Source organism: Mandrillus leucophaeus, unplaced genomic scaffold (genome assembly GCF_000951045.1).
Source record: "Mandrillus leucophaeus isolate KB7577 unplaced genomic scaffold, Mleu.le_1.0 Scaffold768, whole genome shotgun sequence".
Lineage (NCBI taxonomy): Eukaryota > Metazoa > Chordata > Mammalia > Primates > Cercopithecidae > Mandrillus > Mandrillus leucophaeus.
In genome coordinates this window covers 729,643-754,384 of record NW_012108341.1, presented here as the reverse complement: position 1 = coordinate 754,384, position 24,742 = coordinate 729,643, and the positions used below count along the sequence as shown (strand labels likewise).

At 39.5% G+C, this 24,742-nt stretch overlaps 1 protein-coding gene across 3 annotated transcripts in view; it reads left to right on the top strand.

The window, feature by feature from the left end:
- The window catches only part of ANO4 (anoctamin 4), a 425,382-nt gene that overhangs the window by 240,380 nt on the left and 160,260 nt on the right, over nt 1-24,742 (top strand). For all 3 annotated transcript variants that reach the window (XM_011966635.1, XM_011966636.1, XM_011966634.1), the window contains 2 exons: nt 4,751-4,887; nt 7,781-7,939. In XM_011966635.1, the coding sequence (XP_011822025.1) occupies nt 4,751-4,887; nt 7,781-7,939 (296 nt within the window). The remainder of the gene's footprint in view (nt 1-4,750; nt 4,888-7,780; nt 7,940-24,742) is intronic.

Below are 24,742 nucleotides of genomic sequence, written 5' to 3'. Positions count from 1 at the left end.
GGCTCTTTTTTGGTTCCATATGAACTTTAAAGTAGTTTTTTCCAATTCTGTGAAGAAAGTCATCGGTAGCTTGATGGGGATGGCATTAAATCTATAAATTACCTTGGGTAGTATGGCCATTTTCATGATAATGATTATTCTGATCCCTGAGCATGGAATATTCTTCCATTTGTTTTGTGTCCTCTTTTATTTCTTTGAGCAGTGGTTTGTAGTTCTTCTTGAAGAGGTTCTTCACGTCTCTTGTAAGTTGGAATCCTAGGTATTTTATTCTCTTTGTAGCAATTGTGAATGGGAGTTCACTCATATTTGGCTCTCTGTCTATTATTGGTGTATAAGAATGCTTGTGATTTTTGCACATTGATTTTATATCCTGAGACTTTGCTGAAGTTGCTTATCAGCCTAAGGAGATTTTGGGCTGAGATGATGGGGTTTTCTAAATATACAATCATGTCATCTGCAAACAGGGACAATTTGACTTCCTCATTTACTAATTGAATGCCCTTTATTTCTTTCTCTTGCCTGATTGCCCTGGCCAGAACTTCCAATACAATGTTGAATAAGAGTGGTGAGGGGTCATCCTTGTCTTGTGCCTGTTTTCAAAGAGAATGCTTCCAGTTCTTGTCCATTCAGTATGATATTGGCTGGGGGTTTGTCATTAATAGCTCTTATTATTTTGAGCTACATTCCATCAATACCTAGTTGATTGAGAGTTTTTAGCATGAAGAGCTGTTGAATTTTGTCAAAGGCCTTTTCTGCATCTATTGAGATAATCATGTGGTTTTTGTCATTGATTCTGTTTACGTGATGGATTATGTTTATTGACTTGCATGTGTTGAACCAGCCTTGCCTCCCATCCTTCTTGTCATTCTTAATGGACTTCTCAGAGTATTTGACTGTCTTTCTCATTTAATGAACCTAACAGCAAGATTCTACCAGGCAAATAATTATCGAACATTTTTCTATTTAGGAGAAGAAGTCTAAGGAGGGTGATGGGATTCATTTACAAGTGACCCTGTTTGGATGAACAGCATCTTTGTGATGTTTGTGCCCATGGATGGAAAGGCCTCACTCCCGCTCTGACTGGACAGTGAGCTCTGAGAGCAGGGCCGTGCCTGGGATGTCCAGTATTTCAGCCCCGTTTCCTAGCTCAGCTCAGTGTCTGCCCATGGTAGGCACTGAATAAATACTTATTGATTATAATTTATTTTTAAAAATTGGTTAACGTTGAAAGTTAAGAGTTGCTTTTTTCTTCTTAGAGAATCAATGTAAGTTTGAATCAAAGATTTTATTTTGTTTCTAAAACTTACCTTGTAGTTATAGCTGATAATATCAGAAACAGTGATGAAATATGGATGAAGGGCACATGCTTTTTATGCCTGTGGAGTGTTTATATGGTCTACAGTCTTCTTACTGACCATGGGTTCAGCTGGGCATTCTCTCACAGCAGACTATCTCATCTCTGCTGAAGATACTGAGTGGCTGGCAGGCGATAAGGTTGTCTTAATATCACCTATTCTCTAATGGATTGCCATGACCGACTGATTTTCCTGAGCTCAAGTGGCAGCAGCCCCATGACTTCCAGACAGTGATTCTGATGGGAAAGAAAGACCTCTCTCCCTTTCCCAAGTTAGCTGCTGCTTCTAGAGTCAAATCCCTTGGGCCTTTCATGAAGAGTAGGAATTCTCAACTTCAGCACCTAATTAATATTCTGGGCTTGATCACTCTGTGGTAGGTGCTGTCCTGTGCATTGTAGGATGTTTAGCAGCGTCCCTGGCCTCTACTCACTGAATACCACTTTCACTGTCCCCCTCTCCCCAGTAATGACAATAAAAATATCTCCAAACAATGTCAAATGTGGTCTGGGAGACAAAATTGGTCCCAGTTGAGAACCATGGACATGGAGGGCATTGTTGAACTGATTGTGCCAGTGTCAGAAAGTAATATTGATAGAAGATAACCTGGTATTTTCTATCCTTGGCAAAAGCCTGGGGGATACATACATATATCAAGAGTTTCTCCTTAGTATGAGCCGGTTACCTAGACATGAACCTCAGTGTCCTTGTTAGTTTCCCGTTTATCTCACAACCCATCCCAAACCATTTCTCATAACAACCATTCCAAGTTGTAAATATCTCTTCTGCCTCCTTATATTGATAAGACCAAAATACTCACTTTAAGCTCCCAGAGTCTAGCTAGAATCAACAAATCAGCATTTGTTTTGGGTCTGCCATGTGTCAGCCACCCTGCTAATATGCACATTGATCTAATCCTCTTTGCCACCCTGAGAGAGAAGTTTGCTATTCCTGTCTCACCGGTGAGGAAACAGAAGCACATATTTATACAGCTAAGTGGCAGTGTTCAGAATAGGGAGCAGGTCTTCTGACTTGGTTAAATGATATTTTTATCTTATTGTTCAAATCTCATCAACATCGACTTGAAATTTAATTTAATCACTGTCTGCTTGAAAATTTAATCACATTACTTGAAACTGTGGAGTCCTGGCTTGTGAATAAGAATCATGTTAGGAAAACCATATGCAAAGTCCCAGAACCATAGAATGTTAGAGGAAAAGGGCTCTCAGGTATCATTACATTGTGACCATCTTAAGGTCATCATTCTGTCATTCTGTGTTGAAGGCTTACTCTGTGCCAGAGCCTCTGTACATCAATCAAGACGGACAAGGTCCTTGCTCTATAGAACTTACATTGTAATAAGGTAAACATCCTGTAAACAAGTCTAATAAATAAGTGAACAAATAAGACAATTACGGATTGTGGTAAGTACTGGGAAGGAAATGAACAATGAGAGGAGAATAATTATGGGAGGGAGATCTTTTTACATCCAGTGGTCAGGGAAGTTGTCTTTGATCTTGACACCTTCCAAAACACTGGACATGTTACTCTTCCTCAAAAAGTGTTAGGTCCTCTCCATAAGCACCTAGCACAGTACCTGGCACAGTGTAGGTGCTACAACCCTTGGCTGTATAAAAAGGCCATGATATTTTTTCTTTGTAGCCTTATAGGTCTAAAATGCTATAATCCATTGTTTTAGTTTCTTTTTGGTCCTGTAGCAAATGACTACAAGCTTAGTGGCCTCAAACAGTATGTTTATTATCTTATACTTCTGGAGGTCAGAAGTCCCAAAATCAAGACTCTCCTCTCTGGGGGCTCCCGAGGAGAATCTGCTTTTTTGTCTTTTCTGTCTTCTAAAGGCCACCTGAGTTTCTTGGCTTGTGGGCGCATCCTCTATCCTCAAAGCCAGCAGCATAGCATCTTCCAATCTTTCTCTCTGATTCTGGCCTTCTTGCCTCCCTCTTCTAAAGACCCTTGTAATTAACATCAGGCTTACCTATAAAGTCTAAGATAATGTCCCCATTTTAAGATCCTTGGTTTCACACATCTATAAAATCCTTTCGGTGATAAAAAGGTAAGACATTAGCAGGTTCTAGAAATTGGATCACCTTTGGGGGGTCATAATTCATCCTCTCACAGTTAGCAATAAATGTTAATTTTATTTCTATGCCCATTATATTTTACAGATGGGAAACTTGAAAAGCTAAAAGAGTTGCCTAAAATCACATGCTTGGATATAGCTTTATACCTAGTCATCTCTTCTAAGTAGATCATCTCTATTCTCTCTATATCCAAACTCTGCTCTTTTCATTAGAGAATTCACCACAATTTGCATGTCTTTGTTTTCTTTAGTTATTGCCACAAGGGCAGGAAGCCAGGTCACTTTTATTTACCAAGGTGCAATCATCATGCAGCTCTGTGCCTGACACACAATGTGCACATCTCTGAAATGTTTTTGAATGAAAAAATGAATACTCTATTACAAGCTTGGGTAAGAAGAACCTAATCCCTCATGAATTATTTTGTGCAGTGGCTTCTGACTGGTTATAAACCCTCAGCCATTTCTAAAGCATCAAAAGAAAAAGTGAACTGCAATGCTGGCCCATAATTGAAGTGGATAAAAAAGAAGGGACTCAACCCATACCTGGCATTGTAATCTTTCCTCTGCTGGTGATGAACTTAACTTTCTGGCATGCTGTAAGGCACTTTGCATTTGAACGTTGTAGTCTGTACCTAGAACCGTGATATACAGCACTTTATGTATTGACATGTTATTAACATCAACAGTCTTTTGAGAGAGCTTCTGAATGGCTCACTTGATTATTTCAATTCAGGATAAGAGGAAGAAAAAAGGCCGAAAATCTTAACTGCATGCTTTATTATTGCATTAGGTTTTCTCTGTTCTGCCTTAGAGAAGTAACAAAGGAGGAAAAAAATCACAGTTCTTACTGAACAGTGCAAGTGGCACTTTTATGGGATCACTTGGCAAGCTGTACGACACTTAAATGAAAAAGTAAAATAAAATTTAAAAGTGTAGGTCATCTCCAACCCTTTTCCAACCTAGAAGTCTTAGATCAAAGCACCTTATGCTAAGCAACTGTGTAAAGGAAAGCTAAACAAATATAACACCTCCTGCTATCATGAAAGACAAATTATATTTACGTTACAGAGGTACTCTGCTTTTTATTTTCCTTACTCTTGCCTAATGAATACACTGTTTGGTCAATCATGTTTTATGTCTGACATCCTTTTCTTTTAGGAAATAATATACCTGTCACTCAAAGTGTTATTGAAATGATGGGAAAATATGAACCCAAAGGGAGATGTTTTCTCTTTTAGTATTGCTTTCAAGATCCCAGATTTTTACCCTCCTTATAATGTATTTACTTTGGTTCTAGTGGCCAAGGATGTCAATATTCTTTTTGATGAATTAGAAGCTGTCAGCAGTCCTTGCAAAGATGACGATTCTCTTCTTCACCCTGGAAACCTGACTAGTACTTCAGATGATGCCAGCAGATTGGAAGCCGGGGGAGAGGTAAGAGTATATGATTTCTTACAAATGTAATTCATGATCCCGGTAGGAACCTATGAAGCATGTTCCAATGGACTGTTTAAAGTCATAATCTCATTGAACTGTAGGCTCTTATAAAACAAGGGACAGGTTTTATATTCCTTTGACATCCCCCATGTCTAAGCATATTTCAAGGGTCCTAAATCTACCTCCACTCAAAACAAAGTTTCAGTTTTTCTTAAACCTATCATTTCTTTAAACTGTCTGTCATTTTAAGATAGCCTGCATTCTTGAGTGTCTCCCACTGGTACAAAATAAGCTTTACAGGGATGGGCTTCCTTGTATAGATCCCCCAGTAGGTAGAATGGTGACCTAAAATGCACCAGCCTTCAGTTGATTGTGTTGTCTAAAGCCTCTCTGACTTTCCATTTGCCTCTGTAATCTGGAAACTTCGTTGCAGCTGTAAGTGGACCCATCTATTTGTGTGCCATTTGGGAAAAATTAGTATTTTGTTGGAGGCATTCCCCTTTGTTCAGGTTGTGTCTCAATAGAGTTTCATATTTCCTTTGTACATGCTCTGGGTACAATTAATAGGCACACCAAATCAGAGTAATTTATTTATTTCATATTCCTAATGCTTTTTATATTCCAGAGCTAGTTAACTACTGAAAGGATGACACCTGGGACAGAGAAAATCGTTTACTCTTACCAAGCTTTGCAGACCTCACCCTACAAATACCATATGCAGCTATTCATGTTTCTTTTTCCATTTTTTTCTGTTTGTTTCATTTTAAGAAAAAACTCATTCTGTTATTATCTGTTCACATAGATACTTCGGATACCATAATGTGGCATAATGAATGGACTTTAAAAGGGACCTCAGACAGCAACTAGTCTCATCCCTGTAACTTACAGATGAGGAACCAGTCTCAGAAATGTTAGGGCTTTGCTGAAGGTGGTACAACTCATTGTTCTGCTTGGAGCCAATACCCCTCCTGATGTCTTGGCTGAAGCCATTTTTGAAGGCAGATGCTAATATGCTGAATTCACAGGGCAGCCTTCTTGCTTGGCAAATAAGTGTTACTAAAGTGCTTATTCAGGTAGACTCCTGAGTGTCTCTTAATGTAAAAGCCAAAACATAGTCAGTGAGGATTGGTCATCAACCGAAAATGTCTACACCAAGACATGGTACATGGTCATTCCATTCCCCCAGCTGAGATGTTTTTTCGGTTAAGGTTTGTGCAAGAATGTGGTTTCTAGCAATGGTCCTTTGGGTCTGGCATGTTTGCCTTCTTCATACTACCATTGGAAAAGATAGAATCCACCATTTTTACCTGGCTGGGTTTATAGACACAATTTTGAAACCTGTTAGGCGGGGAATTTGGCTCTAGCCCAACGAGCCCGTACTTGATGATCTCTTTCAATGCTGTACAGCAAGCCTGAAGAGCCTGGATGAAAGTTCAGTCTATTCCTTTTGTTCTTTACTTTCTAATATTACTGCAAAATAATATTTGTAACTTCTATGTAAGTTACAAAGTGTAATAATAAAATGAACACCTGGAACCACCATCTGATTTATGAACTAGAATGCTATTTTTCAAATTATAGTGGCAACCTAGTTGTAGATTACTACTCTAGTTGTTTTTTAATGGACTGGAAAATTAATATTAGAGTGTATGCAAATAGAAAGGGTAAATAATTGTTTTGTGAAACTTGTCTCGTATTATGTATATGTATGTTTACATATATGCACACAAAGATAGAATGTTTTTTTTGTTGTGGGTTAAAAAAAAAAAAAAAGAGAAACACTGAACTAGAATATTCCTAAAACCACTGAAGCTACTTTCAATCCCATACCTCTACCCTACCAGAGGTACCATCTTTCTAAATTTTATTATGTTTTATTCTCTTGCTCTAAAGACAGTTTTACCACATAGATTTGTAGTCTTAACAACTTAGATTTACTTTATTTTATGCTTTGTGAAAAATGATATCATGTGGTATGAAGTCTTCTGAGACTTGCTTTTTTTTCATCAGTGTTGTTTTTAAGATTCTTTTTTATTGTTAGATGCAACTATAGTTTATTCATTTTTACTGCTGTATAATATTCCAGTAAATGAACTTTCTAAAATTTATTTATCTATTTATTGTCTGTTCATAGACATTTGAGTTGACTCCAACTTTAAACATTTTTCTACTATTATAAATAATGTTGCTATGAATATTCATATACATGACTCCTACTTGCCTTATCAAGAATTTTTCTCTAGGCTTACATGTTATGCAGATATTCAGTTCTGCAAGATAATGTTAATGTGTTTTCTAGAGTGAGAATATCAATTTTCACTCTCATCTCACCTGCAGAATATGAAAGTCCTTAGTTGCTTCACATCCTTGGCTATACTCGGTATTTTTAGATGTTTTACATTTTGCCCACTTAACTCAATGCTTCTTCTAATTTTTATTTTGTTTCCTCTTAATTACATTTTTCACTAATGAATATGTAATTGAACACAATGAAAAAATTATTATTATTTTTTGAGACAGAGTCTCACTCTGTTACCCAGGCTGGAGTACAGTGGCGCAGTCTTGGCTCACTGCAACCTCCGCCTCCCAGGTTCAAGCAATTCCCCTGCCTTAGCCTCCAGAGTAGCTGGTACTACAGGTGCATGCCACCATGCCCAGCTAATTTTTGTATTTTTAGTAGAGACAGGGTTTCACCATATTGGCCAGGCTGGTCTTGAACTCCTGACCTCGTGATCCACCCACCTCGGCCTCCCAAAGTGCTGGGATTACAGGCATGAGCCACTGCGCCTGACCTGAAAAAGTTATTTAGTTTTAATTGTTCTTTAACATTACTCACTTGAACCTTAGTTTGATGAATGACTTAAACTGGTCCCTTTCTCTTTGTGTGCAGACAGTGCCAGAAAGAAACAAATCAAATGGACTTTACTTTAGAGATGGGAAGTGTCGAATTGACTACATCCTTGTGTACAGAAAATCCAACCCCCAGACTGAAAAGAGAGAAGTATTTGAAAGAAATATTAGAGCAGAAGGATTGCAAATGGAGAAAGAGGTAAATAGTTTGCTTGGTTGAGAAAAAATATGTACATATCTGTTCATATTAAGAGGCAATAGGAAATAAGCAAGTAGTCATAGTGTTAACCAAACATTTCATTTGGTCAGAGTTTCCCAGTCTTCAGAGTTTGGGGAATGTTCTAGCATTTAGACTTTCATAGCACAGTTTGCTTTTGAGATAATTTTAATGCCAGATGATTCCATGTAAATCAAAATATTCTATTCCAATTAAATGGATTGTTTCAAAGTGTGATTCTTTATCTAACTTACTACGTCTGCTGTTTCTCCAGGTATGTAAATGGAGGGTTCTATTCGCATAGATTACAGAAAACTTTGAGTGAAATGCAGTCACTCTCTCTAGAGGCTCTTTTTACATTTCGGGAAATATCATGAGCTTGGGCATCCTTGTACGCCAGAGGAGACTGCTTGGCCAATTTGGCCAAAAGCAGCTGGAATTTACAAAAATGATTCCAGTTTTAACAGACATTCAGGCTATTTTTTTTAGGTCCCCAAGCTCAAGAGTGACCTTACCAATGTTTGGTTCTTCCCCTTCCCTCCTTCTCTGCATGTGGAGCTTCAAGAAAGAACTAAGTAAGGAATGTACAAGAGGGCAGCCAGGCCTCTGACAGTAATCCACGATGGGCTTATGGTGTTCCCAGGAATACTGTGCACATTTGTAGAACTTGGCCCGTTAACTGAATTATGTAACTCTTCTCAGCTTCTCCCTAAACATTGTGCAAAGCTTCTGGAGCTTTTCATAGTCAACAAGAATAACATATTGGCAATTTAAGATGTTTACTTCTGATTCTGCTCCTCAAGGCTGAGGGGATAGATCTTTGAAGTCAGACATCCAGGTTCTTCTTTGTATGATACTGTTGCAGTTTGTGCAACCTGCGAGTTGTGCCAAGGTATCAAATATTAGAAGCATAATATGCATATACTTGTTATCTGATCTTGGGACACTTCAGATAAATGGGATTTTTTCAGATCTGTTAGGCTGACCTCACCTCTTGAACGTTTATAACACAGAAGCAGCATTTTTCTGGAATGTCTCCAAGAGAATTGGAAAAATGGTGAGATGAATGTGGCTGTAAGGAAACAGGTTCTTATTCTCAGGAAAGTAGAACCATCTTTCTCAAAGACCATCTTAATTAGAAGTTCCCTGGAGCAACAAACATAATTAAAAATGTTGTTTCTTCCACCTTTGTGGAGTTCCAGAAAATCTTTCCTATACAAACTGAGTGTATAATTGATAAATCTTACTCTTTAAGTTCTAAATTGTCTCAGTAAGACAATTACATTTTTTTCTTAACTTTAATAGCACATTCATATTTTTCTCCTTAATCATGCCTTCATCTTTTATTCTCATTCCTAAGTGGCAGAATTTTTATATGAAGAAATAAAAGATCTGAATTGCTACTTAATCTGAAATAATGGAAGGCCTCCCTCTGACCCATTCTGACTCTGTCAAAATTCTGATTCCCATCAGAACTACGTAGCTTTGTTCAATTAATGCAAGATTTATATTTTAAGCTTCATAAGTGTTCTCTACAGGCCTAGGGCTCCTTCTGTATAGATCTTTTCAATGTTATTTCATAATTTATTAGTTAGAACTCAAAAAACCTAATGCTTTTCCACATAGTGAACATTAAAGTGATGGAAAATGTCCTGTTGTATATCCTAAAGCATCACTTGTACTGCAGTGTTCAGCTACCAAAGTTTGAGGAGGATCATTTGGCCTGTTGTACAGTTGTGCTACACAGTACAGTGTGGACCATGCTGTGAGGGATGGACTGCTTGTACAATTTTGTCTATATACAAGATAATTTTGTTTGTTAGAATTTTTAAAAAAATGTTTACAGGTATTTGTTTTAATGTGTACTGGAAAAAAAAAAACAGTTGGAAAAAGGGAATTATCACTATATGGCAAAACTTCATAAAAACTTATCTAAGCATTTCCCCCCTCCCCACTTTCCCCCAAAAGTTCTTCTCTGGGCATCACCTTCCATGTTTCTCCTTTCTTCTACAATCTTTTAGGCACTACAAACAGCTAGGTCTTCCCCTTTCTGGAACCTTCTTCACAAGTGGCCTCTCCTGCTGCCTGGCTCCAGTCTTGCCCTGGCTTTGCATAAGTGGTGCAATTTGTCTCTCACGCAGCCTCCCAGCTCTGCTTTGAATCTTCATGGCCTCAGTCAGCTCAGCAAGAAAAGGGCCTTTGCACGTTCTCTTATAGATAAATTAATTTTTCCCTGCCACAAATAATTTAAAGAAAATCCCTTGGCTGAACAATAAACAAACCTTCATCCTTTGTTCTCTATAATAAGTGGCAGAATTTTTATATGAAGGATCTATATCATGTTATTAAATTTAGAAACCATTGGAAGTACTTTTATTTAAATCAAGTTTTTTTATAAACAGCTACAGCAGAAAGATAATTTTAATGGCGATTTCAGCTTCCAGGAGTTAATTCAACCTTTTATAGGACATAAAATGAATAACTTAGTTAAGGGTGGAAAAGAAAAAACACCCCAAGGACCCTTGTACATCTGAAACATTTGACACTATGTACATTTTATGTATTATTAGTATCTTCTTAATTAGCTGCTGTCATGATGTCCAACAACTATGAAAAACATGTTTCCCAGACAGAGGCTTATGTTTCCAAATAGACAAAGACAGGCTGTCTAGTACAGTTTAACATCCTTATCTCTTTAACATTGGATTTCAAGAAACACAACTAGGATAATCTTTAATTCATGATAAAAGTGAGGACATAGTCAAGTTCAATCTTTCTTAAAACCTTTGCTGCAGGCTGGTTAGTCAACAGATAAGTGCTTGCTTTGGTACCCTGGGTCTTTAATACTCTGCAATTCAACTTTCATGATAGCCCAGAGAAAGCAATTTACAACAAAGTTCCCAAACAAAATATCATTGAAGTCCAGGTGATTTACTTCTTAGTATCTATCCACTTAAAATTGATTCCCTTCTTAAAGGTGAGCTCATATTTACTAATTAACATTTTCTATTCTTGATTTTTTTTCATTTTTAATTCTATGTCCATTATTGATCTTTGGGTACCTATTTTGAAATCACTGTCATCAATAAGACATTTATCTTTTCCTTTGTATAACTAGTAATAGGATGAGTTAACTTGGAATTATTTGGAATGTATGAGTAGCAATTGTATTAACGGAGCACCCTCCTGCTTTAGAATCATGTGAAACATTGGGGAAGACTTTTATCATTACAGTCATTACAAAACTAATATAATTAGGTAAATCATATCATCTTGATGATGGTTATTTCATTCAAGAAATATTTATTGCATGCACACTCTATGCCAGGTATTGCTTTAAAGACTATGGTCTCAACAGCAACAAATAAAACAGAAAAAAATCCCTGCCTTGTTGGAACTTAAGCAAAAAATATGTACAATATATACAAATATTAGTAAGTGCTAAAGAGAAAAAAGTAAGGCAGGAAGTGTTGAGAGGGGCTTGCAATTTTATAAAAGTCAGAAAAAGTGGGCCTCTTTTCCACAGAAAGAGAATAGCAAGTGCAAAGAGAACAGCTCCACAGGATGGAGCATGCCTGGGTGTTCATGTAACAGTGAGGATGCCAGTATGACTGACGTTCACTGAGCAAGGTGAAGAATAGTGGGAAATCATACTAACAAGGCATTGGAAGCCTTAGTGGTCACTGGGGGATGTTAGCTTTTCTCTGAGTGACATAGGAAGCCACCGGAGAGATTTGAGCACAAGTATAAGAGCTGTTTTCCGTTTTATTAAGGACTCTCGGGTTGCCTGGTAAGATTAGACTGTGGGAGGTGGAGGTGGCAAGGGCAGAAGCAGGAGCATAATTAGGAGATTCGTTGCAAGAATCCAGGAAAGAGATGCAAGAATTGGTCAAGCACATAGAAGAGAAGAAGATGAAAAGAGTAGAAAGTAGTGCTGATGGGAATTGCAGATAGATTGAATGGGCAGTGTAAAAGAGAAGAGTCACAGACTATTTGTCTGACACATGGTATTTAGCTAAGAAGTTGAGAGAAGACAGTTGCCACTTATAGGGATGTGGAATGTGGAAAAGAGTAGGTCAGATTGTAGACTTGTTAAGTTTGAGGTATCCCAATGGAGATGTTGGATAAGATAGAAGAGTCTGGGTTTCAAGGAGAGATCTGGGCTAGAGATATGCATTTGAATGAGATCTCCAAAGGAGTAACTGCAAATCAAATTGAGAAGAGGTCCAAGGATTGAGCCATGGGGAACACTAGTGTTACAATTTGGATGATAAAAAGGAGGCAGCAGAAGAGACTAAGAAGGAGTCACCAAGGAGCCAGAAGGGAAATCTAGAGGAGAGTGTGGTTCAGGAGAGACGGAGGAATCAACTGTGTCAAATGCTGCTGATGGGGTGTGTACGATCAAGGCTGAAAGTTAATCATTGGATTTAGCAATCTGGCCAGTTTAGGTGGTCTGGGCAAGAGAAGTTTCAGTGGAGAAGTCGGGGGTGAAAGCTTCATTAAAGTGTCTTTAAGAAAGAATGGGAAGAGAAAATACAGAGACAACAAATACCAATCGTTCTTTCAATATGTTTCACTGTAAAGGAACAGAGAGAAACAGAATGATAACTGGAGTATGAAGTTGGGTCAAAAGAGAGTTCTTTCTATTTTAGATGAGAGAAATAAATACATGTTTTCATGCTAACAAAAACTATATATTTGAGATGGAAAATTGATGTTGGGAAGAGTGGAGGAAGAATTTTTAGAGAAATATCCTTGAAGCAATAAGAAAAGAATGACCACAAGTATCTCTCATTGCATGGACTCACCTATCTGCCTCTGTGCCCACAGATGCAACCTTTCCGCAGTGCTAAGGGTGTCCTGTCCATACTCATTGGTAAGGCCAACCCTTCACTTTGCTTCTGAGACCCCATACCCACTCAGACACACTCAAATACATTGCCCCCAAAAGAGATAAAATGTAGTAAGCTTTAAAAACTGAAATGTACAAACAATACAATTTGTGGAAATTGTTTCTGTTTGCACTCATCTCTCAGGAGTGAAAAATGCAACTGCAGTTAGCGCACACACACACATGCGTGAGCACATGCGGGTGCACAGTTGAGGTTGAGTATCTCGGCTACTTCTCTGTACTATGATACAAATTACATTATCAATATTTTTATGCTCACGTTTATTAATCACTTACTATTATAATTCCCGTTTAACAGGTGAGACCATTGGTAACTTGCCCCAGGCAACATAAGTAGTAAGAGATAAAGCCAGTATTAAAAGCTAAGCATACTTGCTCTTTGCCCTTATATTGTGTTGATTTCTGGTATGTAAAGGTGAATCTCAGGGTTAAAGAAGTTAGAGGCTGGGCACGGTGGCTCATGCCTGCAATCCCAGCACTTTGGGAGGCCGAGGCGGGCAGATCACAAGGTCAGGAGACCGAGACCGTCCTGGCTAACACGGCGAAACCCTGTCTCTACTAAAAATAAAAAAATAAAAAATAAAAAATTAGCTGGGCATGGTGGTGGGCGCCTGTAGCCCCAGCTACTCAGGAGGCTGAGGCAGGAGAATGGTGTGAACCCAGGAGGCAGAGCTTGCAGTGAGCCGAGATCATGCCACTGCACTGCAGCCTGGGCAACAGAGCAAGACTTTGTCTCACAAAAAAAAAAAAAAAAAAAAAGAAAGAAGTTAGGAGATAGACTGAGAAGACAAGTAGTATTATGAAAAGGTAAAGGAACAAGGAAAATTGCGGTGCATAATGAAGTTGGGTGCTGCCCAGACTGTGGTTCTTACGTACTTTGGCCTCTAGTAGCCATAGACTTGAATCTTGGTATACAACCGCTTATAAGCTGAGTGGTCATGGGCAGTTTATCAGATTTTTATGGATCTCTGTTTCCGTTTTTAATCATGAAGGTAATATCATTTATTGTAAATGATGAAGATTAAGTGGGCTTATATATGCAAAAATACAAAGTAGTGCCAATCTTTGTTTTTCTTAATTTTTACTTCTAAATTTCATATTATTGTTTTACTTCCAGTGTATTTGTTCAGCTGTCTTCTATTTATGGCAAGTGATATTTGTTTTCCATTTATGACTGATATAAAAGATTTTGTAAAATTATTATTTTATAAAGTGAGTTATTTAAAGAAATATACGAAATTAAGATATTGTAGATGATATGACAAATCTGACAAAAATTGTGAAGGTGGCCCGAGAATGATAGAATTCTGCATTACTTGGCTAGTTCTCGTGGTGGACACACTCTAAGGTCTGTGATGCCTGCTTCCTTTTCACACCTTTGGATAATCCCTTCCCCTTGAGTTCAGGTGGGAACTGTGGCTTATATTTAAGCAATAGAATATGGTCTTTACCATCATAGAATATGACAAATGTAATGGGATGTCACGCCTGTGATTTTCTTACAGTATATAAGACCTCATCTCAGCAGACTGGCATTAGAGAGACCCTTCTTGCTGGCTTTGAAGAAGTAAGCTACCATACTGTGAGACAGTCTATGAAGAGGGCCACATAGCAAAGAAAGGTGGGGTAGCCTCTAGGATCTGGGAGTCACTCCCAGCTGACATCCAGCGACAAGCAGAGATCTTAGTCCTATAGCCACGGGGAGATGAATTCTGCCAATAACTGAGAATCCTGGAAGCAGGTCTTTCTTCAGTTGAGCCACTGATGAGACTACAGCCCCAGGCAAGACCTACGTCATAGCCTGGTGAGACCCTAAAGCAGAGAACCCAGCTCAGCTGTGCCTGACTGCCACCCTGTAGAAACTGTGAGATAATTAATATGTGTAGTTGTAAGCCTCCAAGCCTATAGTAATTTATTGTGCAGCAATAGGTAATTAATACAGTGATTAAAAGTCTGAGATCAGACATTCTGAGTGTTCGTTTGGTTCTACCATTACAAGCTGTGTGCCCTTGTAAAAGTTAACTTATCTGCAAAATAAGGCTAATAATGGGATTTATCTCGTGGGTTATTTTAATTAAATGAGATCATTTATATCGAATGCTTATCTCTGTGCCTTTTACATGGTAAGCATTTAGTAAACTACATTATTGTCATCATTACCGTTATCATAACAGCTAAATACAATGTGTTAACACTTTTACTTTAGAATAGTTTTCAAGGTAAACTTTAAGAAAATTTTTCATACAGTTTATAAATCCTTTATAATGCAACCATTAGGAATAGCAACGTCGGCGGGTCATATGTTGTTACTGTGTATGCATTAATGAGATTTATACTTTAATGCTCTTGAAAGAACTGGGAATACATTTGGTAACAAGTTTAGTATGATCGAGGTTCAGATGTTTATCTGCTTGGAGAGGATTTGGTTTTCAATTCATCTGGGTGTAAAGTTATAGATCAATTCAGAGCTTAAAAACAAAAAAAAGAAAAACAACAACAACAAAACTGTGTTTGGTTGTCCATCCCAATGTTTCTTTACCCCATTCAAGGGAAATCTTCACAAAGATTTCCCTATTTAAAGAACTAATCTCATGCAGATGGCTCTCTGCCCTTGTAGGCTTCCTGCCCAAATTCCCCTAATTTCATCCCCATTTCTATACTGCAACCACATCCAGCTTGTTGCTGTAGGTGCTCTCTCGGTATCCAGAACTCGGAGGATACCAGAATGACAGTGTCCTCCCTTCCTTCACAGTTGAAAATATGGTAATGAGTGTCTCAAATAAATCAGTGTCAGGACTATGTGCACTACCCAGATTTCTATCCTCTAGTGCTTTCTGTTCTGAAAAAAAAAAAAAAAGAAAATCAGACTTCTTCACCCAATAATCTCCACTTCGCTCCACTCAAGCTTCTTATATGTCATGCACATGTATTACCAAGGGTCTCAAGTTGAGGTGAAGAGAAAGGAGAATTTAGGACAGTCATAACCAAAGAAAGGAGAAAGCAGATTTTCTTCTGAACCTCAGAGCCCTGGAGATTCCTTGAGTGTCTTTCAGGAGCTACCAATGTCAGTCCACACTTGCGGTGGCTTTTCTGTTAACTTGTGTCTTAGGTTGGATTTCCTAAGCATAAGCAGAACTTGAGGTGAGAATTTTTCAAGTTGTTGATGGGTGGGGCAATCTTAGGAGAAAGGGGAGTGAGAGGAGCAGAAAAGAACAGCTAAGCCAAAAGTGTGGCCTCAGCTGGACACTACCTTCAGCCTGATCCCACAGGGGAGCTCGGTAATCAGCAGGTGCAGCATAGAGCTGGTCCACTTTTCAGACACGGGCCCCCACGTCAGTCAGTCATTGGCTGAGGTCTGTGGAGGTGGTGGGAGGTAGGCACTGCCCGTTTGGCTGAGGGTCATTCCAGGCACCATCAGCGTACATTACCACTGGTATTGAGTTAGTAGTAGAGATGCTGCCAAATCTGTGGTATTCAGACAGCCCTTTTTGAGATGCCAGCAAACACGAAATTCATGGGGGTCCTTGACCAAGTGAAGAGAGAACAAGTACACATTGGAATTTATTCTGTTTTAATTTGTTCTTCTAATTTTGGGATGCTATGTCTAAAAGGTAAAGATTCCATGTTGCTAGTGTCATCATTTTGAGGGAAGACATACATGTGGCCAACAAGCGTATTAAAAGCTCAATATCACTGCATTAGAGAAATGAAAATTAAAACCACAATGAGATACCATCTCACACCAGTCAGAATGGTATTATTAATACTAAAAAGTCAAAAAATAACAGATGTTGGTGAAGTTGTGGAGAAAAGGGAATGTTTAGACACTGCTGGTGGGAGTGTAGATTAGTTCAATCATTGTGGAAAGCAGTGTGGAGATTCTTCAAAGAGCTAAAAACAGAACTACCATTCAACTCAACAATCCCATTACTGTGTATATACCCAAAGGAATATAAGTCATTCTACCATATAGACACATACACATGTATGTTCACTGCAGCACTATTCACAATAGCAAAGACATGTAATCCACCTAAATGCTCATCAATGGCAGGTTGGATAAAGAAAATATGGTACTTACACATCATAGAATATTATACAGCTATAAAAAAGAACAAGATCATGTTCTTTGTAGGGACATGGATGGAGCTGGAGGCCATTATCCTTAGCAAACTAACGCAGGAACAGAAAGCCAAATATTGCCTATTTTTACTTATAAATGGGAGCTGAACAATGAGAACACATGGACACATGTCTCTCCTGTTTTGAGAGAGGGACTTTGTCTTACTGGTTTTTATATTCCAAAGACTTATTACAGTGCTTAGCTTGTGGAATCCTGAGTTTGCTACAAAAAGATTGTGGGTAGCTGATTTTCACATCTGAGTCTGGGTAACAACAGTCAATTCATCTCCGGGGTTTTTCAACATTGACCCTATTGACATTTAGGGCTGGATAATTCTTTCTTGTAGAGGGCTATTCTGTGCTTTACAGGATATTTGGCAGCATCTCTAGCCTCTACCCACTAAATGTCAGTAGCACCTCCTTCAAATAATAACAACCAAACATACCTCCAAGCATTGTCACACGTCCTGGTGTCGGGGGAGGGAGGAATCATCCCTAGCTGAGAATCCCTGGATTTGACCCTTGATCCAACATTATATGGTTTGTTGTAGTGTCCAGGGCGTAGGGCTTCCATTCTTTTATCCATGTTGGACCAGCTTATTTCAGCACTCTTAACATCAGACTCTTGAATCAGAAAAGAGGCCTATGTGTTTGAGGGGAAGAATAGAGTATGTGAAGACTGGCTCTCAAGTCAGACAGCTGAGATTTAGATCCACTTACTACTTCACCACTTACTAAGTAACTGGGTAAAGCTGTTAATCTCTCTGTGCCTTAGTTTCTTTGTTTGTTAAGTGTCAGATGATTCCTATCTCAAGGGCTATTATGAGGACAAAATGAGTTAATAAATTACAATATGCTTAGGAAAGAGTCTGGACATATTGACAACTTTAATGCATGGCTGTTGTTGATATTGATGGTATTGATAAAGAAGGGAGTGACTTCAATCCCTGGTCATCCTGTTCCTGAAGCTCAGGCATTCAACTCTGTCATCTCTTGGGCTGAGAGTCCTTGTGTGTCTCAGGAAAGCTGAAGGGACCCGGTAGATGGCAAGAGATACAATGATAAGTCTCACCTCATCACTCGACTCAGTCCACCTACCACTGCCCCATAGCAGTCTATAGAATCAGGGCTGTATTCTTGCTGGTTCATCTTGTTAGGGCAGTTTTATCAAATTGGTGATGGTTTGAGAGAAGGTGCTCTCTCTCCTTTTCCTCTCAGTCTTGCTCTAATTTCTGAGACCGGTTTAAAGATCTAAGGGCCTCATTATCGCCTCAACTGCTTTTGCTTATTTAGATAGACAAAGTTTAATCAAAACATTTATGTTGCCAGGTCAAGATGACCAGTACAAAGTTATCTTGATTTACTCTAAGAATTATTCCAAATCAACATGTATTTCATATGACTCATGCATATTACTTCAGTCAAGACAGACCAACTTTAAAGGGAAAAATACCCATTATACAAGGCACAGCTGAGAAACTAGTCATATTATGAACTATTGTCATCCCACAAAAAGAAACTTACTTAATCTAAAAGAGTTTCTCAGCAGTCCAAATTTAACTTCTCTGATATAAAGCACGTTTTGCATTGTCATCATTATGTGCCAAATGTGGGCATTGTATTATATTTATGAAAGGAACTGAAGTCCTTTCTTTGTGATATTTTTGCTCCTGCTGTTTTTGCTATGTGATGTTAAATTGCTGAAAATTATGCAAAGTATATATCATGAATATGACACTAATTATTCAATAATGGCTTGGAGAGATTTAAAAGCTTTGAAGCAGCCTGGAGAACTGTAAATCCGTTTACAATCTCCTGCTTGTAACCCTTACAAGTGAAAAATTTGAAAAAGATGAAGTGTAAGCTGAGTATTATTCATTGAACTTGACATACCTTAGTTGCAAAAGTGATGATGCAGCACTGCCTCTTGAGGCAAGGGCCCTGGCTTAGCTCACTTCCTGTTGTGTCTTAGGCATATTTTAAGAGCAGTTTGTAGTATCTAATGACTCCATTTCCAGATGAAGTAATTCATTCATTCATTCATCAAATGTCTGATGAATATCTACTACTATTGAAGGAAGGGAGGCCTTAAATAAATATATCAGATGTAATAGGTATTGTGGAGAAATATACAGGAATCCTGGGAAGGAGTCACTATTTCATTTCAGGAGTTCAAGAAAAATCTCTATGATAATGAGTGAACTAAGCACAAAGAGAAATTGGAATTTGCATTTCTAAACCCAACTCTCTAAAGCATTGCGGAATTTTCCCACTGCTGGGTTTCCTTTGTCTTGTGCACCCACATGCAGGCTGGCATGGGTGTAGGAAGAGTAAGTGGAGTAACTGAATGGGAATATATGGAAACAGGAGGAATAGCTGGATTTGGCTGTAGGATAGAGATAGACTCTGGTGTTTGCATCTGAATGAACTCTTACAGGGCACGGAGCAGGGGAAAAAATCAAGTGCATGAGCCATGTTGGGACTTTGGAGAGGCCTGACCTGACCTGGTTGCAAACACCTCCCTAACTTGTCCTTTTCCATTAATCAGTTGAACCTTCATTCTGCGTGCTGCCTCTTCACTTTTGCCTACCCAGAAACCCAAAGTTTCTTCTTTAAAATTCTTCCCTAGTACTTATAACTGCTTGACTCCTCTTTCATTTGGGGTTGTGCAGGAAAGCCACTCTGTGTCCTCCGAGAATGAAGTGTTCAATACAGAGTTTCACAACACTTAAGACCACTTAAAAGGTTGGGTGTGAAGGTCAGGGAATCTACCTCCCATCACTTCAGCCTGAAGCACCACAGCAGCAGGTCTCAGATGCCGGTGTGGAAGCCACTGGGATCTCAACAATGCCTGACTGCAGCACGGGATTCTCAAAACTTACCTGGAGCTGCTTCAAACCTCAAATCTGCCTGTAACTACCTGCCTGACAAACAGCCTCTCCTTTCCCACCTTCCATCTGAGCACCCATTATTGTACACTTTAACCCAGAACTTTATGGAGAAGGGGATTCTGGGAAACCAGAACCAGGTTCTGGTCCCAGCTTCTCAGCAATGCAGAAGACACCTCAGAAGGGGGTGCTAAGGTGACAACAAACAGTATAGTGCAGTCACCAGCCCTCCTAACAGATTGCCCCTGTCCCTTCATTTGAGGCCATGCTAGCCCCATCTCTGTAATATCCAGCTGGTTTAAAAGATACAAGGTCTGAACTCTAACACCTGCCTTTGAGATGATGGAGGAGCAGCTATTTCTATTTTTTAACATGGGCATGACTGAGTAAATTGCCCACAGTCAGAGTTCCTCCCAGAAACCCACATCTTTGTTCTGATGCTAACGTTAGGCAACTGTCTTTTTTCAAAGCATGGCAGAATTCATTGAGACCCAATATTTAATTGGATAGTCAGCAGCAGCCACAAGCCTGCCTGTGGAAATGTCCTTGTGTTTGTGATGCAGGGGAGGGAAAAGCAACAAGGAAAGACAAGCTAAAAATTCCTTCCACCATAACTGCCCACAGAGGAATTAAAGAAGATTCCCTTTGTCGCATCCAGCCCCTACAGTGATAGAGTATCAATCCTCATGCACATACGTATTGAGCATCTGTTATGTTCCAGGCACTGTGCCAGGCACTGGAGAATAAAAAAATAAATGTTCTAGATATCTATTGTTGCATAACAAACAACTCCAAAACTTGTATGTTAAAATCATGGTCATTCTTTTTGCTCTCAAATCTGCAATTGAGCAGGACTAGGAAGGGATAGCTTCCCTCTGCTCCATGGGACGTCAGTTGGAGCAGCACTACTAGTGTCTGGAGGACTCCCCTTTTAAGGTGGCTGACTCACATGGCTGGAATATTGGTGCTGGCTGTCAGCTGAAAGCTCAGCCAGGGTTGTGGGCTGTGGGCCTTTTCACATGCTGCCTGGGCTTTCTCATGACATCGTGGCTGGGTTCTAGGAGAACAAGGTAAAAGTGAACTTTAATGACCTAGCCCTAGAAGCATTTATTCTGCTGTACTCCACTGGGAAAGGCAGAATGAAGGGGAAGGGACATAGATGCCACCTCTTGAAGGAGAGTCATAAGGTTCTAGAAGATGTGTGGGATAAGCAGTAATGTTGGGACCATCTTTGGAAAATACAAGCTGCCACAATATGCTTAGTGTATTTGAGGAGCTCACTAACTAGCAATGAAGGCAGATGTGAAACAGATAGAATACAGTTTGAAAAATTCTATGGAAGCCCTGGGGAATTTCATACTCTGCACAGAGATTTCAGGAAGGTTAAGAGAGGTGACCTGGGACTTAAAGGATGACTAGATATTCACAAAGCCAGAAAGTAGAAGGGCATGGCATTCCAGATGGGAAATAACATAAAGAGTGGCATGATAGACTTTTGACTGAGGCCTCAGGGCTCCTCTGTGCACCTCTGCTTCCCAGACAGAGTGTGAATCCCGTGAGGGCTGGACAGATTTCTCCTTGTCCCTAGCACAGTGTCTGGTTCATCATGTCATCTTGACTTTCACATAGTATATGCTCACTTAGCAATTTCCCACGAACATAATTGACATCAGATACAATTGTTCTTCTAGACCTTAATGACAGAGCTAGAAAGATGTGCAGCTTTTAGTCATTTTTTTTCCAAAATATTGCAACCAAATATCATTTAGCCTCTTTACAACCAAATCCATCACACTGTACTCATGTGTAAATAAGAATCATCTCAATGCCAATTTCTTTCAGGCCAAGGATTTTACTAAACAAACTATACCAGCCATTACCTGCAAACTTAGCCAAGATCATCTTGGATCTTCTTCCAAGAAGGTGGTGTTATTGCTCACTAGAGTACTTTGTTTTTCAGCTCCGTTCTTCATTCTCTCTTTTTTCTACACATGTTGAAATTAAAAAGAGTTTTCTAGAAGACCAGGAGTAGAGCAGGCAGAAAAATGAAACTACACTGCACGTGATTTTCCTTGACCTTAGCAGTCCAGCAGGCAGGAAAGAAAAAGTACATGTGGTGAGACCTCGTGTCCATTAGAGTTTCAGAAATGCATTATAGCGCCTCTTGGGGACTCTCTTCCTCCTGAGTCTGTAGGTTCCTTTGTTCAACCAGAATATTATTTTGGATTGTATAGCAGTAAATCACTTTGGCCGTCATCTGAGGCTGCCTTAATTCAGTTTCTCAGACTCTAATGAGAATCTTCTGAAATCTACTCCTTTATCAGTGACTCATGGATAACATCATATAGTTATAAAAGGGTAACCTGTTTGAGGTGTTTGCTGTTGCTTCTGATTGTTCAAGGGGATCTCCCCCAACTACAATTATCTGCAGAAACTCCACTTGAGTGAAAAACTGTTAGTCTTGATTCCTTATGTCACATAATGTTTTACTTAGTTGACAGAACACAGTTAAGCCATCAATTAAGTATTGAATTTTAGTTTATCATTTCCTTTTTTTCTCTTGTTCCATTTATACATAGCAAAGCTATACCTTAATGCCTTTTTAAAAATAACTCTTTTTAGGGAAAGAGAGTTCTAAATAAACTCTTAAATACTTGGAACTGAAACTTTCTTTGAATGATGTCTTAGTTTATTTTGTGTTGCCACAACAGAATACGTGAGATGGGGTAATTTATGAAGAAAAGATTATCATTTAGTTCATGGTTCTGCGGGCTGGAAAGTACAGGAAGCACAGCACCAACACTTCCTCGGCTTCTGGCGAGGGCTTTTGTGCTTCATCACATCATGGCAGAAGGTCAGAGTGGAAGTACGTGCCAAGAGGCAAAACCTGGGAGGCATCCTGGTGTCATAACAACCCACTTTTGTGGGACTAATCCATTCCTGCAGGAACAGATGCAGCCTCACCAGCGTGAGACCAAGCACCAAGCCACCCACAAGGGCAGCACCCTCATGACCCAAACACCTCCCGAAAGCCCCACCTCTCCACACCACCACACTGGTGAGCACATTTCAACATGAGTTTTGGTGGAGACAAACAAACCATATCCAAACCGTGGCCAGTGGGTTTAAACAGTCCAAAAATGTCATTGGGGAGTATATTGACTGTGATAATAAGCCTGCTGTTGAATTATCCCAACCATTTTTTTATTTGTTATTTTTATTTCTTCAGACAGAGTCTGCTCTGTTGCCCAGGCTGGAGTGCAGTGGCACGATCTCAGCTCACTGCAAACTCCACCTCCTAGGTTCAAGTGATTCTCATGCCTCAGCCTCCTGAGTAGCTGGGATTACAGGTGTGCACCACCAAGCCCGGCTACTTTCCTGTACTTTCCAGCCTGCAGAACCATGAACTAAATGATAATCTTTTCTTCATAAATTACCTCATCTTAGGTATTCTGTTGTGGCAACACAAAATAAACTAAGACATTATTTTTGTGTTTTTTTTTAGTAGAGACGGGTTTCACCATGTTGGCCAGGCTGGTCTCAAACCCCTGGCCTCAGGTGATCTGCCCACTTCAGCCTTCCAAAGTGATAGAATTACAAGTGTGAGCCATCATTCCCAGCCCCAACCATTTTTTTAAATCGTCCTTTCATGTCCCTCATTACTTAGCTTTGATTCTATAGTTCATCATCAGGACCACTTACAAGCACCTGAATTCTCTCACTCCTTTATTCCTTTGACTTATTTGCCTGGCAAAGCCCTGACCTTGGTTAAACTGCATCTTGTTCATGCCCACACCCGTGTGATTTAATGTTGTGGGAAAAAACATGCTGACTGGTTCACTTTACATCATACCACAGTCTCACACGGGTACCAGAGAATGCTCAGTGAGCCTGGTACTTTTGGTTTCTTCCTCTTTATAAAAATTAAGTAACTTTCTTCCTCCCTCTCTTCCCCTTTCTCTCTTTCTCTTTGCTTCTTTCTTTCATTGATTCAATTTTAAAATTTCAATCATTAAATAATCATACAGTGCCTGGCACAATTCAAGGCACTTGGGATACATCAGTGAACAAATCAGAGAGCCCCCGCCCTTGTGAAACTCACATTCTAGTGAGGGAGACCGTGAACAATAAACATAATAAATAAGTAAATAATATAATATGTTAGAAGGTGATAAACGGAGGGCCAGGTGCAGTGGCTCATGTTTGTATTCCCAGCACTTTGGGAGGCCAAGGTGGGAGGATTGCTTGAGTCCCGAGTTCAAGACTAGCCTAGACAACATGACAAAACCTTGTTTCTACAAAAAATACAAAAAATTAGCCAGGTGTATTGCAGCATGCCTGTAGTCCCAGCTACTTGGGAGGCTGAGGCAGGAGGATTACTTGAGCCTGGGAGGTTGAGGCTGCAGTGGGCCGAGATTGCGCCACTGCAATCCAGCCTTGGCAACAAGTGAGAACCTGTCTCAAAAACAAGCAAACAAACAAACAAACATAAAAGAAGGTGATAAATGATATGACACAAGAAAAACCAGAGCAGAGTGTAGGTATGAGAGCACTAAGGGTAAAAAGATGGTCATTTTAAATAGGGTGTTGGCTAGGGGCTTACTGAAGGTGATGTTTGACTAAGATCTTGAATAGGTGGGGGAGTTAGCCCACTTCACACTCTCTCTCCCCAATCAACCTTCTCACCTGTTTTCTCCGCACCCTTACCTCCCTCAATGCCCCTCCACACACATACACTGTTCTGCTGATAACCTTGCCTATACTCTGATAGAAAATAAAAATGGTCAGACAGCATCTTCTATGACCTCCCACCCTGAACCTTCCCTCCCATCACTCTGTGTGTGCTGTCCCGGGAGCTCTCCT